The sequence below is a fragment of the Pteropus medius genome, unplaced genomic scaffold (assembly GCF_902729225.1).
Source record: "Pteropus medius unplaced genomic scaffold, Ma_sr-lr_union100, whole genome shotgun sequence".
NCBI classification, from domain to species: Eukaryota; Metazoa; Chordata; class Mammalia; order Chiroptera; family Pteropodidae; genus Pteropus; species Pteropus medius.
Genome location: NW_024349802.1, coordinates 5,639,493 through 5,656,939, shown reverse-complemented (window position 1 = coordinate 5,656,939; position 17,447 = coordinate 5,639,493). Strand labels below are relative to the sequence as shown.

The 17,447-nt window shown below is 46.6% G+C and overlaps 1 protein-coding gene across 2 annotated transcripts in view; it reads left to right on the top strand.

The window, feature by feature from the left end:
* Positions 1 to 17,447, top strand: part of FSTL4 (follistatin like 4) — a 347,748-nt gene that overhangs the window by 149,765 nt on the left and 180,536 nt on the right. For both annotated transcript variants that reach the window (XM_039836026.1, XM_039836025.1), the window contains exon 4: positions 17,004 to 17,252. In XM_039836026.1, the coding sequence (XP_039691960.1) occupies positions 17,004 to 17,252 (249 nt within the window). The remainder of the gene's footprint in view (positions 1 to 17,003; positions 17,253 to 17,447) is intronic.

Sequence of the window (17,447 nt, the reverse complement as noted above, 5' to 3'; positions counted from 1 at the left end):
CCCTTCTGCGGTGTTCAGAAGTTAACCCAGGCACGGGAAGCATTGGTTCCATGGTGAATTCTGAGCCAAAATGGCCCACGGTGACCCCATGAACACTGCCAGCTTCTCTGTCCAGACCAGCTTTTCTTTGTCCCGAGATGAACAGAGGTGCCTTTCAGAGAACACTGTCACCAAACCCATTAGTATTTCAGCATCGCCAACAGGGAGGCAGCTGGGCCAGCAAACCGAGCGGGACTGTAGGGAACACAGATGCCCCTGGACGTTCCAGGTACCGCAACCCGCGCGCCTGAAAATGCAGAGCCCATCAAAATATGCCGTTTCCTCGTCTCTAATATGTCAAACAAAAATAATCATGTTTTATTCCCCATCTCCCAAACAGTCCTGTCAGGCCGTAAATTTCTCAAGTTCACTGTGACATTCCTGAGTTGTCAGCTAGTCCCAGGAGTGTGTTTTTGTCACTCTGACGTGACTGTCCTATACGGTTTCCTGTGCGGCCTGCTGCACTGCCCACAGTTCTCCACGAGTAACCCCGAGTGGAGTCCCTCTGCTCTGACTTTTTGAACTGCTAGGAGATCAAGGGCGCCTGCTGCCTGACTCACGTCTGAGTGGTCCCTGAAATCAGGGGCATGGGTGTTTCCTCCAATGGTGTCAGACAAAATGCCCTTTCTCCCTGGGGAGCCCATCCTGGTCCCACAAAAGCAGATATGGCCCTGCTGATCTGCAGGTGCCCTTTGCCTTTGAGCAAGCAGTGACATTTGTTGGAACCACCATGCTATTCCTCAGCTCCACCGTCGGCTTCAGCACGTGACTGTGTGCACCAAGGAGCCCTCGTCCCAGCCTGTGGACACTCAGCCTTTATGTACATATTGAGTGTTGTGCTGTGAAAAGGTTATACTCAGCCATATCTGTCTTCCTCCTGCCCTCTGCAGGGTCCCATGGCCTTCATCATGAGTCATTTGTGTGGACTTGTTCTTAGAGGGGAAGAAAATGTGCTGTGTCTCTAACTTGCTGGTGTCACGCACAGGCAGGGTCATGGCCACCTGGTAGAAGGCATGCCAAGAGGGCAGTTGAAGAGCTCAGCAAACTAGGCATCCCACATGCACAGCTGTCTGGCCTGGGGTCATGCAAGAGGGCACGTGTAGAGAGTAGGCAAGGCATCTAGGACTGGCTACAGAATTTGTAGGGCCCATAGCAAAATGAAGACGTAGGACCCCAGACGGGGGACCAGAAGTCAGTCTCACCCTTCATGGGCTCACTGCCCCAGCCCACCATAGAGAAGCATCCCTGGGGGCTTGCAACTCCTACAGCAGGAGGCGTTCAGAACCTGACTCGCGTATGAGTGAGGGGCCCGCACCGTAAGCACAGTGCTGCTGTCAGCCTAGGACAGGGACAGCCGCCATCATGCCCCACCCTCAGATGCCTGGTGTTGTACGTCCAACCATTACCCTGCCCATGCACCCACCCAGGCCCCTGCCAGAGGTGGAGAGCAACAACAATGCAGACCCCTCCCACATCTTGACCCCCTGACTGCCTAAGGTAGAGGGCAGCAGCAGGGGTGAGTAGGGGGAAGCTGCCCAGGGTACTAGGGTGTGGAAAGCAGGCCTCATAGAGCCATGCAGGACAGGCGAGGAGGCGGCCTGAGTTGAGGCTCCAACCTGCAGGCACAAATTTCAATATCCTGTCAGACTTCCCTTACAAAACACAGATCCAAAGGTGATTATGAAGAATTTCAAGACAATAGCCCCAGAGCATTAAACCCTAAGCACAGGGTCCCTCTGAGTGTTTATCAGGTGTTTTCTTGTTATTATAATAGAAACAATGATCTTTTTCAAACTTCTGTATCCTAGTCAGAAGAATTCTATGAGATTTTAGGTGCCCTATTTTTTCCATATCACTAAAAAATTGCAAGAACAATACGAAGAATTTCACCCAAAGATTCCATTCAAGTTTTGCCAACTGTCCTCATAGAAATTATACTTGTCACCTGTCCTCACCCACATCAATTCATAACAGTTCTTCAGTCCTTTGTATCCTCAACATTTTTAAGGTTATAGGCTGGCGATTTTAACGATGCCCCCCGACTTGGGTTTCTCTGATGTTTCTTCTTGAGTACACTGAGGTTATGAATTTTTGGCGAGACTATAACTGAAGTTATGCTGAGCTTTTCTCTCTGTCCCATCAAGTAAGAATTGCTGTCAACCTGTCCCCTCCTGGCAGTGTTAACTTTGATCACTTGAACACGGTGATGTCTGCCAGCTTCCTCCACTGGAAAGTTGCTCCATGTTCCTTTAAAATTAATGTGTTTTGTGATAAGGTACTTTGAAACTATGTAAATATCCCGTTATTCTAACTTTCACCCACTAGTTTTAGTATTCATCTATTTTTTTTATTCCTGAATTAATTAGTACTATAGTGATGGCCAAATGAAATTTGTCAATCATTTCTTCTACATTCATTAGTTGAAAATTTACTATAAGGAAGAGTTTTCTCTTTTCCCATTTATTTGCTCCTTTTTTAAAGTCACTGTGGATTTGTGGATTTTTGTTTATGCAATAGGACATTACCTGTTACTATCATTATTCTCATGCTCAGAACATACCAGATTTGGCCAATGGGCACTTCTTCAAACTGGCTTCTGTGTCCTTTGATATGGTCCATGATTCTTCAAGTGCTTCTTTATTTTCTGGCACAATAAGATGCTCTGTCCTATTCTTAGGCTTTCCCTGCCCCTTCCTGGAATAAGTCATTACTTCAAAGAGCATTGGTTCCCTTCATGGCAAATTGCATTTAGAAACCAAGACATAAGAATTAAATGTGTTCCTTGCTGTTGGGGTTTTGCTGCTCCCGGATCGTCTCAGAGAAGCACTATAGGACATATATGTATGCGTAGACATACATATAGATTTTGAAAACCATGAGTTCACATCAATACCTCGAATGCTAACCCACCACGGGGTTCATTCTGGCTTCCCCTCTTTTCGTATTTGTAACTCTCTTCTTTGGTGAGAAACCTAGTTCCCCTTATCTTCAGTACATTTATTGATTGCTAGGTCCCCCCGTGTGTAAAATAATCTCCTCACCCCCACCAGGCTGCTGCCTCGCTCAGCCACCTCCCAATGTGGGTCTTAATCCCACCTCGCCATCACCCAGCTAGTGCCTCCTAGGCCACCATCCCGTTGGTCCTCTTCCTTGTTGAGGGCCTGACCCTCCCTTGGCCATGGCCATGCTCTGCTGCCTTCCTCTTAACTACGAAGTTCTGAAGATAAAAATATTGTTAGAATTTTTCTCTGCTTGGAATAAAAAAGCAGAAGTCATTTTGAAATGTTGAGAGTTGAGGTAGTAAGTGTACTTGTCACAAATCAAAGATAATTTTGTTTTAGTTAATAGAACTTGCTTAGAATGATATTTTTTGATTTTTAATATTGTCTAATTCTGCTACTATAACTAAGATTGGACCAGTACTAGCTACAGAATGATTTCTGCCTGGGTTTTAGGTAGAAATGTGTCAATGAGAGTAAAGCTGCCTCAGGGGAACAGGACCAGTCAAAAACAGGCTTGTTCTGATCAATGTAAACTAGAGATCAGGTGACTCTTTATAGGTTGGAGACCCACACCAGGGTGGGCCGCCTACAGCAAAGTGTTGCTGACTCAGAAGGTACCTCACACTCGACTCAGTCTTTTTATTTCTTTTATCAGAGGTGGTCCAAAAGAGTTCAGTCACTGACCTTGTATTTATCACCAGCCACATCTATATACTGGGGAAAGTACTGTTCTGGAGAGGCCCCTCCTCTGAGCTTTAAGGTAGAAGATAGGGCCATAGGTTAATGGTGACAACTCTGTCTTTGTCTCTTTTTTCTCCGCTGCACCCCATTAATAGATTTCTCTTTACTGTTTAAGTTCCTGGTGATGAAAGAGTTTAAAATTGCTTTAAACATGGAAGTGGACTCAGGAAAATTAAAATAGTCCATCCGGCCCTGACCCCGGCCCTTCCTGAGTCTCCTCTGCTGCGGGAACTGTTCTCATCCACTCTCCAAAGGGCTAACTGGTGGCATGTTGAAATAATATCCCTGTATTTATCTCAAAGTGGTTTTTAATTGTTGGATTCTATTTTTAAAAATCATAATCTGACTTCTGCCTCTGGCAATAGAGCAGATAAATATTTTCTAAATCTTTTTAAGCGCTGATGTACTGGTAAGAAAATAAAGAATACTTAACAGGCTAAAAAAGCAAGAGAAATCAGGAACCCAGCGGAATAAAATGGCCGTGAAGCTGGCTTGACCTTGAGGCCTTTGCCAAACTGGGTGAACTTCAGCTTTGGTTTGCACACCCTGCATAATTCAGAGTACCAAGGACAAATCCCAGGGTCTTCCCGCGGTGTAAATATTTTGAGGAAAATCCCCTCGATGTAAACCTGGGACCCCAAAGGTTATATCTGCCATGGAAGGGTGAACAAGAAAGACACCCACCCAGTCTCAAGGGTGTTGCAGGACAATGTGCTCATCTCAAATCCTGGCACTGAGCAGAGAGATAGAAAGTCCCCTGATGATATATGCCGATCTCCACATGGAATGGTAGCTCAGATGCAAACCACCTGGATAGTCTGAGAAACTCCAAACATGAAATTTGGTTTCACCCAGATTCTGATGGAGTCCTTGAATGCCTGACACGATCAAGACAAGCCCATCTTCAAACTGTGCCTCGGAAAGTTCTCACAGATAAATTTCTAGGAAATGTGAGGTCATTTTAAAAAGTCTCAAAGCACCATGAGGAAAAGCGCCATGTAAGATCTAGCAGAATCTATAAATAGCAATATGACGTGGAATATAAAATATATATGTTTAATATTTTTTAAAGAATAAAAATATGATCGAAAATCAAGAGATTATACAAATGGCCAAAGATCTTTGTGAAAGACTATATGGAACTTCTAGAAATAAAAATGCAAAGTTAAAAACCCAGTGGAAGAGCATAAAAGTAGATTAGAAAAAGCTGGAGAGGGAATTCAGGAGCCGGAAGATGAAGCTGAAAAAAAATTACACAGAATGCAACACAGAGAAACCAAACACAGGAAATGTGAAAGAGATGAGAGATATTGAGATAGAATGAGAATGTATAACATATGTCTAATCAGGAGAGAATAACGGAGCAGAGGTAATATTTAAAGGAAGATGGCTGTGAGTTTTCCCAAACGGATGAAAGACAAGAATCCTCACTTCCAGGAAACCCGATGAACTACAAGCAGAAAAAAATGCGATGAAATATGCATATTTACAACATAGAGAAACTGCAGAAAACCAGAGATTAGCTTAAAATTATCCAAAGAGAAAAAAGATGGATTACCTACAGAGGAAAGGAATGAAAAGGCTGTCAGCTGCATCTCAACAAGAGAAACCAAGGAGCGGGGAATACAATGTTGATTGAGCTGAGGAAAATCTGTGAACGTGGACTTAATTACACAGCATAAATAACTCTTTAGAATGAGGATAAAATAGATATTTTTAGACATAACTAAGAGAATTTGAGGCATATGAAGGAATTATGGGGAATAAAGATAGAATTAATATACACTACTATCAGGTGTTTAGGTCAGGAAAGGAGTCATTGCAGTTCACATGTTCTCAGGTTCTTCATGTGGAGGGTAAAAGTATTGGGTAACTTTAGACTCTGAGTTAATTATACAGTTTTAAATGTATGGAGTAAAGAGAAGAATAAAAAGTATATTTACTGTGTATATGAGTGGGGGAAAAAAAGATGAAATAGTCAGTTCAGAATAAGGAAACGAAAGTGACAAAGAAGGCCAAAGAAAGAGCTAATAAACAATTTGTTATAGTCTATATAAATGAATAATGGTATGTGTATACAATGGACACTATAAGTGAAGAATGAATCACAGGTATATGTAGAGAGATGGATGAAATAAAACATAGGGTAAGAGAAAAAGAAGTTAAGTCTTGGTAGATATAGTATAATTCCTCTATATTTATAGAAAGTTCAAAAACACGTAAAACAGAACATATATTGAGTAGAAATACAAAGATGAGCTCAAACTATAAAGAAAAGCAAAAGAATAATAAACAAAATTCGGGATAGTGCTTACCTCTGAGTGGAAATGAGGAAATGGAATTGTAGACAGGAACATAGAAAATTCTAATGAAATGGTTCTTTTTCTTTAAATGGGTAGATGAATCCATAATCGTTCCTTGCACTGTAATGCTTATACTGTCCATGAAGTGTATAAGTATTCTTGTATATCTACTCACTATTCAACAAGAATAATTTATAGTTATTTGAATTTATTTTTACGTGGTGTGAAATAGGGTTCTAATGTCATTTTATTCCAGGTAGAAAGCTAGTCATTTATCAAATGACTGTCATTTTCCCAATGCAGTGGTCGCTCTTATCATATATCAAATTTTCACATATACTGGGATTTATTTCTGGATCTTCTCTTTTTTACTGTCAAATCTACATTGATTTGTCTATTCCTCAGTCAATGTCTTATTGATGTGACCATAGCAGCTTTCTGGTTTGATGATCTGATATCTGGTAAGGCACATCCCCCTTCACTGTTCTTTTTCTTATTTTTCTTGGTTATCTAGGGGCACTTATTCTTCCAAATGAACTTCTTAAGATCATTTTATCCAATTCTGGAAGGATTTTCTTAAATTTATAAATTTATGGTAATGTCTTCTCACCCAAGAATAAGAAATGACTTTGCATTTGTTCGGATCTTATTTTATGACCTTCAATAAGGTTTTATAGTCTTTTTCATATCGGTCCTGTGGCTTCCTTGTTAGATTTATTCATAAATATTTTATAGTTTTTATCATTATTATGAATAGAATATTTCCCCCTTTCCCGTTTCTAACTATTTATTGCTAATGAAGAGAAGAATGATTAATTTTGGCATATTTGTCATCTATCCAATCACCTCACCATAATTCTCTTACAATTTTAACATTTTTTCACTAGTCTCTTTGTTTTCTAAGTTTATAGATACACAATCAGTAAAAAGATATAGTTGTTAGTTGCCTTTTCTAAATTTTTACTGATTATTTTGTTTTCTTATTACTTATACTTCCTTTTTAAATAAAAATGGCGATGACAAGTATTCCTGTCTGGCTCCTGATTTAACTGAAACCGTGGCTAACCGTTTAAGACGATATATTTAAAGAGTTTTCCTCCTTTTCTTTTCCCTTAACATTTTAATTTGGAATGACTACTGTATTTCAAGACTTTTTATTTCTATTTTTGATCTGGGCTTTTGCTCTGCTTGATCTCGGAGGCCACTAATTTGAGTCTCAATGGTGACTATTCTTTCCTTACATTCCTCTGATGTTTCTCTTTGATTCAAAACTCATGGTTTTCTTGAAAACCCTCTTTTTGCTATACTCACTTCTCCTGGACTTTTGATACCTTGTCTCTGTGGACACCGTCATCATTCTCCAGCAGCTCTAGTTCTGGTGGTCCTTTCCCTCTCTGGAGGCTGAACCCTCTCATGTGTGTGGTTATTTTCCTCTGCCTGCTCATTGGGGGTCATGTTCTGACACGGAAGTACCTTATGGCAGTCATGTCCCACAAATAGTGCCTGATAGGGGGATGACTGACCCCGAGGGCCTCTGTATGGGAACAGAGAGGTTGTCAGGCCCCTGTAGAGACACCCGGAGGAAACCTCCTACTCTGGTTAGCGTGTGCTCTTCTGGTCTTTAGGAGTAGAGCAGACCCAGCCCATCCATCTAGCCAAGAAAGCCAGCCTCCCTTGAGCCTGAGGCCCAGCTGCCAGAGTTCTCAGCAGCTACATAGCTCAGGTAAGACAGGGGTTGGGAGTTGAGAGTAGAAGAAAGGGAGTATCTATTTGATACTGTGACTAAGCTTCCTTTTGATGTTATCTAGCGCATCTTTTTATGGCTGCTAATCTCATTAAGAGAAAAGGGCAGGTCTTTGAGAAAAGAAATTTATACCCTTCTGATTAGAAAATAATAAATTTTTCTGTGCTAATATACGGTATTGTAATTGAGCTCCCTTTTTTTTTTTTTTTCTTTAAAAGACTAATCAAGGAGAAGAGTGTGTTATTCTTTCTGGATGTGAGACAAATCTAGACAAGCGATCTACCAAACCAAGATGTTGACCTAGGGGCAACAGCACTTGTACAGCAGACGAAGGGCCTAGAGGAAGGTCGCACCTTCTCGGTGCTCATGAGTCTAGAGTACAAAGTGACGGGGAGCATCACAGTGGCTCATGCTGAGTGTCTCCACAATAATCCTTGAAATAATTGGAGGCAGCCCGAAATGTCATGGCCTTGAATCATTAGCTGGTGGAGAAGCAGGAAAGAACCTGTGTAATAAGGAATCAGCAAGAGAGTGAAGACCCTCGAGAGCACCAACACCTGGCCCTGCAGCTCAGAGATGCAGGGAGCCCCAAGGAGCTAGAGAAAGTGACAAGGGAGTTTGGTCCCAAGAAGAAAATGACAGCTCTGGTGAAAAAGAATGAAACAGATGCAAACTGAAGAGGCTTTAGGCAAAGAGAGAGAACTTGAGGATAGGAATGTTTTTGGAAGAAGTGCTCTAAAACAAAACCATTTTGTAAAAGACACTTTCCCAAAGGCAAAAATCCTATCACGCTTCACATTTTTATGCAGCTTTTCTTTCCAAGAAGGTTTCTGAAATAACCCTTCAGAAGCCAGCTGAGATTACTTGCTAAGGCAAATAGAGGTAAAAAGAGAACATAGTGTGTTGTTCTATTATGGCTGGAAAACACACAAGCTAGAATTGCAGGCTTTTATACACATCCTAACATCACAGGTGTGAGGTTATTTTTCCATCTTGTGAAATCTGTATACAGTCCCTTCTTGTTACTGATAAGGAAACTGAGGCTCATATGTGAAAGAGACTTGCTTTTGGCAGAACTCAGAAGGAACCCAGGTCTCTGGTCTCCCACCCTGAGGCTTACCACAATCTCCACTCTTTCTCGGTGTGTTCCCATGTCTGTTTCTTTAAAACCATTGGTTTCCGATTACTCAGACCTCTAGCGTGCAATCTTGGGTCTCCGCAGTGTCTTCATCAGAGTCACTCTTGCACCTGGCATCTTCCATAGCCCGCTCTGTGCCAGGCCCCTCAACCTAAGAAGTAGAACCTGGTCCTCGCCCGGAAACCACAGATACCACTCATCCCCAGCCCTGGAGCTGAGAGACTGTGAAGTCCAGCCGCTGTGGGCTCTGCACCCAGAGCCTGCTATTCTGTCTGAGGAGCCAAAGGAACAGGAAATCCCCACTTTGCAGTAACAAGTGCCGAGTGCTGTCAGGCAGCTGGAAAAACGTCCAGGCCATCAGCCTAGGAGCCTGGGTTAGGTGGAGTATGCCTGTGGGTGGGCTCGGGGAGTTAGCTCTAGAAATCATGAGTCAGGTAGCTGTACCGTCATCACATAGTGTAGAGGGGGAGGTGGCATAGCAGTGCAAAGGGCTCTCAGAAAGAAGAGAAACACGAGGGCCTGACCATGGTAAGCCGGCCCAAGGCACCTGTGGGCACCAGGGCCCACGCCCTGGGCTGCCTTTGAAAGTGGACCCTGGGCTCACCTGGCAGGTCAGGACCCTGGTGACTACCTGACACCTCCCCGAGGTATTGAGTGGAGCCTGCAGAGTTTGGGCTGCAGGTCAGTTGTGGTCACTTTGCCTTGAGAATATGATTTCAGATGCCTTCAACTTGGAAGCTGAGCAGAGTCTACTTGGGTCAAGCAAATTCCCCATGTAGAGGACACTGCAAAAGAAGCATTGCCTTGAGATATTGTGAATTGTTCTATTTTGAGTCTGCCTTCTAAAACCAGTCACTACTTCCAATATAAACGTGCGACCTCTTCAAGATGGCAGGCCCCCTGAAGACCGTGACCAGCCCACACTGTGTACATTTGTGTCAGCAAAACCAAATGGCTTACCTTTCAGTCTGATTTATTCAACACAGCACTAATTCTGAACGTCTGAATTGAGCACTTACTGTGTGCCCAGCCCTTGATGTGAGTTACCTCATTTAATCCTCAAAATAATCCTGTAAGCAACAAACCATTGTTATTCTCATTTTTATATTAGAGGGAAAGGAGGGTAGGGGACTTGTCTGGGTCACGAATCTAAACGAGGGCTAGGAGCACAGGGCTGAATCAGTACCGGGGTCTAACTGGTTACTTGAAACCCAGCCATGTTTATGTGAGCCCCAGGGTGCGTTCTGATGCAGCACCCACGCTGGAGAAGCAGCACTGTGTCATCAGATCACACAGAGGCCGACTCCACCTAGTGCCTTTGGCACGTGAGCGTTCTCATCTGTCTCAGCAAAGCTGGGCTTGGTGGTTTGGGGCTTCCAAGGAAGGAAATGCCTTGGGTAGGGGGAAAGGGTGACAGTCTTGGCTGCCTTCTCATATGCCTACTCAGTGACCTCTGTCACTGTCGGCACTTGTAGTATTGGGAAAATTATCCAAAACTTAGGAATAAGGCAAAAGGAGGGTGGCAAGGCCTCCCAGCATCATACTGAGTCATTGTTGAATAGACCCACCCAAGGATCATGCACTGAGTCAAGCTAGTGGGTTGCATCTTTGTCCACTGTTTACTGCTCATTCTTGCTGGTAGAAAACTAACCCCAAAAGTTATGGTCTTCCTTCCCCAGAGGTCGCTAACCAGCTGTGTGCCTTACCTAACCATCTCATCCACCTGCTTCTTCCAACGCCCATGTACCTCTTCCACTTCTCCAAAGCAGCTTCACCCTCCCGCAGGTCCCCTCAATAATGAGTCAAATCTTTAACTCATGCTCACTCTATATTATTCTCACGAGAGTCATGGCTTTAAGTTTTCAAAAAAGATATTTTGATATTTGTGTTCATCTGCAACCAGAAATAAGCACCTCCAAAAACCCAGGGACATCAGACAGTATTCAGGAAGCTCATTTGTGCTTCGGTTTGATCCAGAGTTGGTTAAATACAGACTCCTTAAGCAGAATTGAGAGCCAACCGACAGCTTAAAGGTCTTCCTTCCTCTCCATGTTCCAGGCACTTCTAACCTTGACTTAGTGGTTTCTTTGGAAGCCAATTTGTCGGACCTCGGCTTAGGATCTGTGAGCACTACACATGACAAGTTATGGTACCTTTCGGCGATGGGTAATGGTATGTTTCTGTTAAGCTTTGGGACCTGGAGAATTTGTTCATGATCATAATTCTGAGGTCATAATTCTGAGACTTTCAGAGCTAGTCATGATTCTGCTTTCATAAAGTACACAGTTGCCTCGGTTTGAGCTCTGCTCTGTGGTCACTGAGAGGACATCACATCTCCCCAGTAGTCACCTGAACAATTTCAGGAAAAAAGGCAGGAGTGGGGGCATGGAGGCATTGAAGCTGAGAGACACTGTAATGGAGGGAGGGACGGCCAGGTGTCTGTCCATGACAAGGAGTGAGTTCGGGCCTGTGATGTTCAAAGATCCAAGAAAGGCTTCCTTCTGTCACACGGTAAACCTCCAGCCCTCAGAGAAGTTGCTTAATTGGCCTCTGAGCTGCAGGTTCTTGATGTGTGTGAACAGCAGAGATCCGAAAGGCCAGGTGTGCTGATGTTGGCTGTATCCTGATGTTGGAGAAGTTCGGACTGTGGACATCTGGCCCCTCCTGGCATTAGGCAGGAACCACGTGCCCGGCCAAGCAGATGATCTCAAATCTGTGGGATGTGAAGTGAGACTGATCCAAATCAGTTTCACTACAGCCTACAGCCTACTTGCTATCTGACCATAAGCAAGTCAATCCTTGACCCATATTTCCATATATACATGCCTCAGAGTGAGAACTGTTGGGAGGATCAAATGAGGATTAGGTGAGCTCACATATCTAAGAGGTGGGCACGGTGCCCAGCCCTGGCACGCCGCAGTAAGCAGCAGCTACTTTAAGCACTGCCCTCTCTGGCTGGGTGCTAGGATTGCACATCTTCTTGGGAGGAACTGCAGATTTTCTTCCCAATGCATTAGTGTGAGTGAGATTTTACAGGGCAGAGGTGGACCTGGAGCAGCCCCAGCACCCAGGGCACCCAGAGGGTGTGGAGGTTCCCACCGAGGTGGCCAGTGATGAGAGCCCACGGGGGCTGCTCTTCTCCCCACCAGCAGCCCAGAAAGTGCCAAGAGACTTCTGGCCTATAGGAGTGTTTGAGGACGGGACTGCCCTCCAACTCTCGGTTCCCAAGGGCTGACTAAAGGCTCCAAGGACCCAGAGTCACCCCCACTCTCCCTAGAGAACAGTGGGGCAATGCAGCAACTCTGCCTCTGCGGTCACGGCTCCTTACAGACTGGGTCTGCCCGGCAAGGTCTGCCTCAGAGCAGGGCTTTGTAGGCCAGGCCTCTTCCTACGCCAGCTTTTTGCTCTGCACATGGGCTCCAGGGCCCTGGGCTACTCTGCTCTCCCCTGCCCTGGTGCTGTGCCCCTCACTTTCAGATCTCAGGTCAAATCTCCCTCCAACAAGGCTTCTCTGACCACCAGGTGAGAGCTGACTCACTCAGCACCGTTTATTTCCTTCTGGGCATTTACCTCAACTCACGTGTGTTTTATTTGTTTGTTTTCCTGTTCACACTCTGATGTGTCTTCCTACACTGCCATATAAGTGCACTGAGGCAGTATCCTAATCTTCTTTGTGTCCCCAGCACCCAGAATAGGGTCTGGCACATAGGAAGTGTTCCAAAAATATTTGTTGGAAGAATCGGTGGATGGAGAGAGCTGGCAAGCAGGCCCCACTGGAGTGCCCCGCTGTCACCACCCCTCCATGTGGGGCATAGAAACTGCACTGGCTGGAGAGCTGGGTCTCTGCCTGGCTTTCACACAAACCCAAATTATGCAGCCACCTCCAAGGCACTTGGGGGGTCTCTGCGATGAGAGAGTCAGAGAGTTCTGACACCCGGTCCCTGGGCCACCTGGGGCAGGCCTGAGAGTGTAAGCTGCCTGGGGGACATCGAGAGTACTGGGACCATCACCTCCAGCTCCTGGATGACACACCCCACATATCCGCACACCTCTGTACACACATCCCTCTTCCAAAGGCAAGTCCTCTGCTTTAGATCTTTAAAAACTTGACCACAACCCATAGTATGGGCTGCAACTCTTTGGTCATTTGGTATGATACACGGAAAATAAAGCACATAATACACGTGTAAGGGGTTGAGTCTACTGACAGGTGGGCACGTGTCTCCTGTACAAGCACCTTCCATCTGCAGAAGCTGGAGGCCCCTGCTGTGCCAGGCTAGGGTTCACGGCAGGCAGCAGTGAGGCCATCAGTGCACAAGGTGGCTGGTTCTTGGCGCTTTGCATGCCTGCTGCATCCATGTCCCACTGTTCTTGACCCTCACAGGGCCCTACAGATTGCGCAGCCACTTTAGAGCCAAGCTGTCACCTCACTGTGGCTTTATGGTGGGGTGGGGTGGGGTAGTGGGGATCTCAGCCCCACTCCAAGGGCCTGCAGGAAGAAGCAGGCCTAGGCAGTGCCTCCGGCTGAGACTTGGAGTGGGGACCTCCCAAGGCCATGTAAGGGGAGGGGCTCTCCTCAGTAGTCAAGCCAAGGACATGTTCTCAGACGGAAATGCTGTGCTGGGCAAACGGCACGGCAGCCCGAAGTGGAAAGCTAACGGGCTCCCTGTCACGTGCCACTCAGAGCATGATCCCTGAGAGACTGCTTTACCCCATGCGGAGGAAGCTGTTACAAAGACTGAGTCAGTTGGGAAGCGAAATCAGAGAATTGCCTGTGCTCTGGTGTGGTCAGCGGTGAGAGGCTTCCTGCTCCAGGTGAAGGAAGAAGACACACTCTCTCCGTGTTGTCCTTCCGTGGGCGTCACCCGCCTTGACTTGGACCATGGTGAACCCCCACCCCTCCACGTGCACTGTGAGTTGGCAATCCCAGGTCTGTGACGCTGACGCTGGAATCGAGAATCTGTGCCTGAATCACAGAGCGTGTCTTGAGCACTGACTGGTACAAACGGGCGTGTTTCTCCTGCCGCTGTTAACTTTCGTGTAACAGTTCCCATTTCTGGCCGTGTTCAGTAAATTTAATTAGTGCTGAGAAGCAGCTTATTTGGTATGATGATCAGTTTCTAACCTGGGTAAACGACTTTCTTTATGCCTATAAATTAAGCACATTATATCTTTCTCGTGCATCATGGCTGTCCTCATAAACACTGTAGGCAGTTGCCAGCGGTCTCACTTGGTTACGTTTCCCATTACTGTTTTATCACCGTCCTGGTAGGAGAGGGGGATTCATCCTGTTTTAGTAACAAGGAGGAAGTGGTGACGAGGGGCTGTTTAATTAGGAAGCCACCACTTACCAGCGTCTCTGTGACCGAGACGGGACCCCAGGCCCATCGCTATGTAGACGTTCTCAGCTTGTCATAGGTTGCTCTCCGCGGACTGGAAAGGGGCAGGTGCAAAGCTTTAAAGCTACTTTTGCCTTTCTTGCAAATAATTAGGAATCAAATGTTTGCCGACAGCTGATTTCCATGTCAGAGAGAACCTGCGTGTTCTTGACGACTTCCACAAGTGCGGATTGGCATGTTTTCTTAATTCGGGCCCCTCAGAGCACAGCCTGTGGGGAAGGCCTCAGTCATACCTGCAGGCCCATCAGACGTGAGCATTGGAGGTGTCACACACAACGCTGCTCTTCAGAGGCATTCACCGTAACCTGGGCTTACAGGTGTCTCAAAGGAGAAAGTGTCGGGTTGCGGGGTTCGCCCCCCCACCCCATCCGAGGTGAGCTGGCTTTCTTTTGACTGCCAAGGCTGGATTAGCTGGGCTCTGAAGCCCCTCCTGCTCTGCCACACAGATTCTAATCCCCTTGACCCCAAAAGGCCCACCTCCGTGGACATGCTTCTCCTCTCATGCTGCCATCCTTCCAGTTTTCCTCCTGCCCCCCACCCTTGGAAGAAGCAAGGGGAGAAGCAGCCCTCAAAAGGTCTCTGTGTGCGGGGCCCTCACCACCCTTCCCATCCCAGCCTCTAGCCTGGGGTTCGAGCAGTGGCGCAATCAGTTAAAGAGACCGGCTTTTAAAACTGCTGTGTTTCTTAAAACCTGAGTGTAAGGAGACCATGTGAGGACAAAGGCCCTATATTCTTGGGGCCTCCTGAGGCCAGAGAGTAGGGCAGACACTTTAGGACGGAAGTAGGGGGTCGAGTCAGAGAGAGGCACTCTGACTGGGGTGGCAGGAGGAAGTGGCCCCCAGTGGGGAGTCGGGGCTGATTGAGGGAGGGGGAGACAGTCTGAATGGGGAGCACAGCAGGAGCAAAAGAGACCAGAGCCTCCCAAACTTGAGCTGTTTTTTCAAAACTGGGTGATTAGTGGGTGCCCTTCCCACTGCACATGGAAAGTCATTAAAATGGCGATACAATGGCAGGGCTTTGTGTCCTGGCTCTGTGTTGGAAAAGAAACAAAGGCTGATATTTTTAGAGCTGTGTTAGTTTCTCCTAGTAGCCGCCAGCACTTTCTAAAGTAACCCATTTTCCAAGCAGCCAGGAGAATCAGCTAATCAAACACCTTCGGTAGCAAAGCAGCCGTAAACACCATGGGCGGGGGCCTCCAGCCCAGAGCCTCCCTCGCCAAGCATCTTTGTCTCCCCTCCGCCTGTCAACCTTGATAGGAAGATGTGCGCTGGGGCCGGTGAATGCCACTGAACCTTCACGGTGACATACAAACAATTAGCAGAGTGGATAAAGGAGATCCATGTGCCCGCGTAGGAGCTGCACTTTTACACTGCTCAGAGATATTTTGACCTTCCAGTTTATTATGATTCAAGAAAAAGTCAATATTTCTTAGCTTGCCAAGGCTGGAGGAATTTAAATGAGTTATTGAATCAAGCAGTTAATCTACCGATAACTGATTTTTTTTTCCCTTTCAAATCTATAATGATGAAAAGCAGACTTAACCAAAAACAAGACAAGGAAGTTTTTTTTTTTTCCTTAGACATTTGAATCCTAGGGGGTAGGAGCTGGGGCTGAAAGTTCAGTCTTTGCCAGGGCCATTCTGTTTTGCTGAGTATTTCGAAGAAGATTTATTTAAAACTTAAAAGCGAAGACTTCTGTAGCCATAAAATCTGCATTCGTGTTTTAATTATTTGTATTTTGATATCCCTTTATAATTCTCAACTTCCTGTCTGTTGCCATTCATGCCACGTGGCAATCAGCCATTTTCTGGACTCCTGTGACAGAGCGTAATGTTGGTAATAGATGCTTGCTTGACCTTTCACGTAAGCGTCCTCTTTCAGCATAAGCCACTCTACCAGCCACCCTGCCCTCTTTGCTGTCCGAGCTCTGGGCGCCACAGCCTGACATCATTATAGGCGTATGTTGGGTGGAGGGGACACCCAGCAAAGTGGCAAATAGGAGACCCAAAGCAAGATGCTATTTTCAGGGCATTCTTGCCCATGGCTTCAGCATTGTGCTGGAAGGGACTGGGCAGTGAAGACAGGCCGCTGGTGCCACCACTGATGATGTGTGTCCTGGAGAACTGTAGTCTGGCCTCACTCCCTTGGGGGCCCCCTATCCTGAACACTTAGATACCACTTTCTCCTTATTCCACACTTCCTCCTTAGAAAGGAAGGCCCTGCATGCCATCCCCTGCACAAAACTCCTCACCTCAGGTGTCCCTAAGGCAAGCCGGTGCTCTCTGCGTGAGGCTATGGGGGCCTCGATTCAGGCCCTCCACTCAGACATGGTCCGTTGGCACTTTGCCACCTCCACATGCGCCTCCCTCCTTCTCCCTCCCAGATGGTCAGGGTTGTGTCTGAGATGTTTGGTGCAAGCCAGTCATAAACCTGAGCTCTCCACTACAGGGCACTGCTCTAGGCACCTGCAGTCACCTCCTGTTGGAAGGGCAGGGACTCCATCGGCACCCTGAGTCCCCAGGCCTCGGCCTCACAGGCAAATGGAGCCTCTGCTCACCATGACTTAAAAGGGCCACAAAGGAAGGCCGGGACCCCGCCCGAGTGCCTGCAGCTGACCCTCTGTGTCTGTGTCTGGCAGGGCTTTCCGGCAGTGACGGGAGGCCAGCTTCCTGCGGGAAGAAACGGTGCATCCGCGGGAGCAGGTGCGTGCTCAGCAGGGAGACGGGGGAGCCCGAATGCCGGTGCCTGGAGGCCTGCAGGCCCAGCTTCATGCCCGTGTGTGGCTCCGACGGGAAGTTTTACGAAAACCACTGCGAGCTTCACCGTGCCGCCTGCCTGCTGGGGAAGAAGATCTTCACCGTCCACAGCAAGGACTGTTTCCTTAAAGGTAGGAAGACGGCTCCGTGGCCTTACGTTTTTGGGGTTTGCGATGGTTCTTCTAATGCCTTTTGACGAATGATCTGGGCGTGCTGAGTTTGTAGGTTAAATGGGTAAAAGTAGAGAAAGAGGAAGGCGGAGGCTTCATATCATGGCAGCAGTGGCATTCTGGTGATGCAGGTTCTGTCGTGTCCACCTCCAGAGG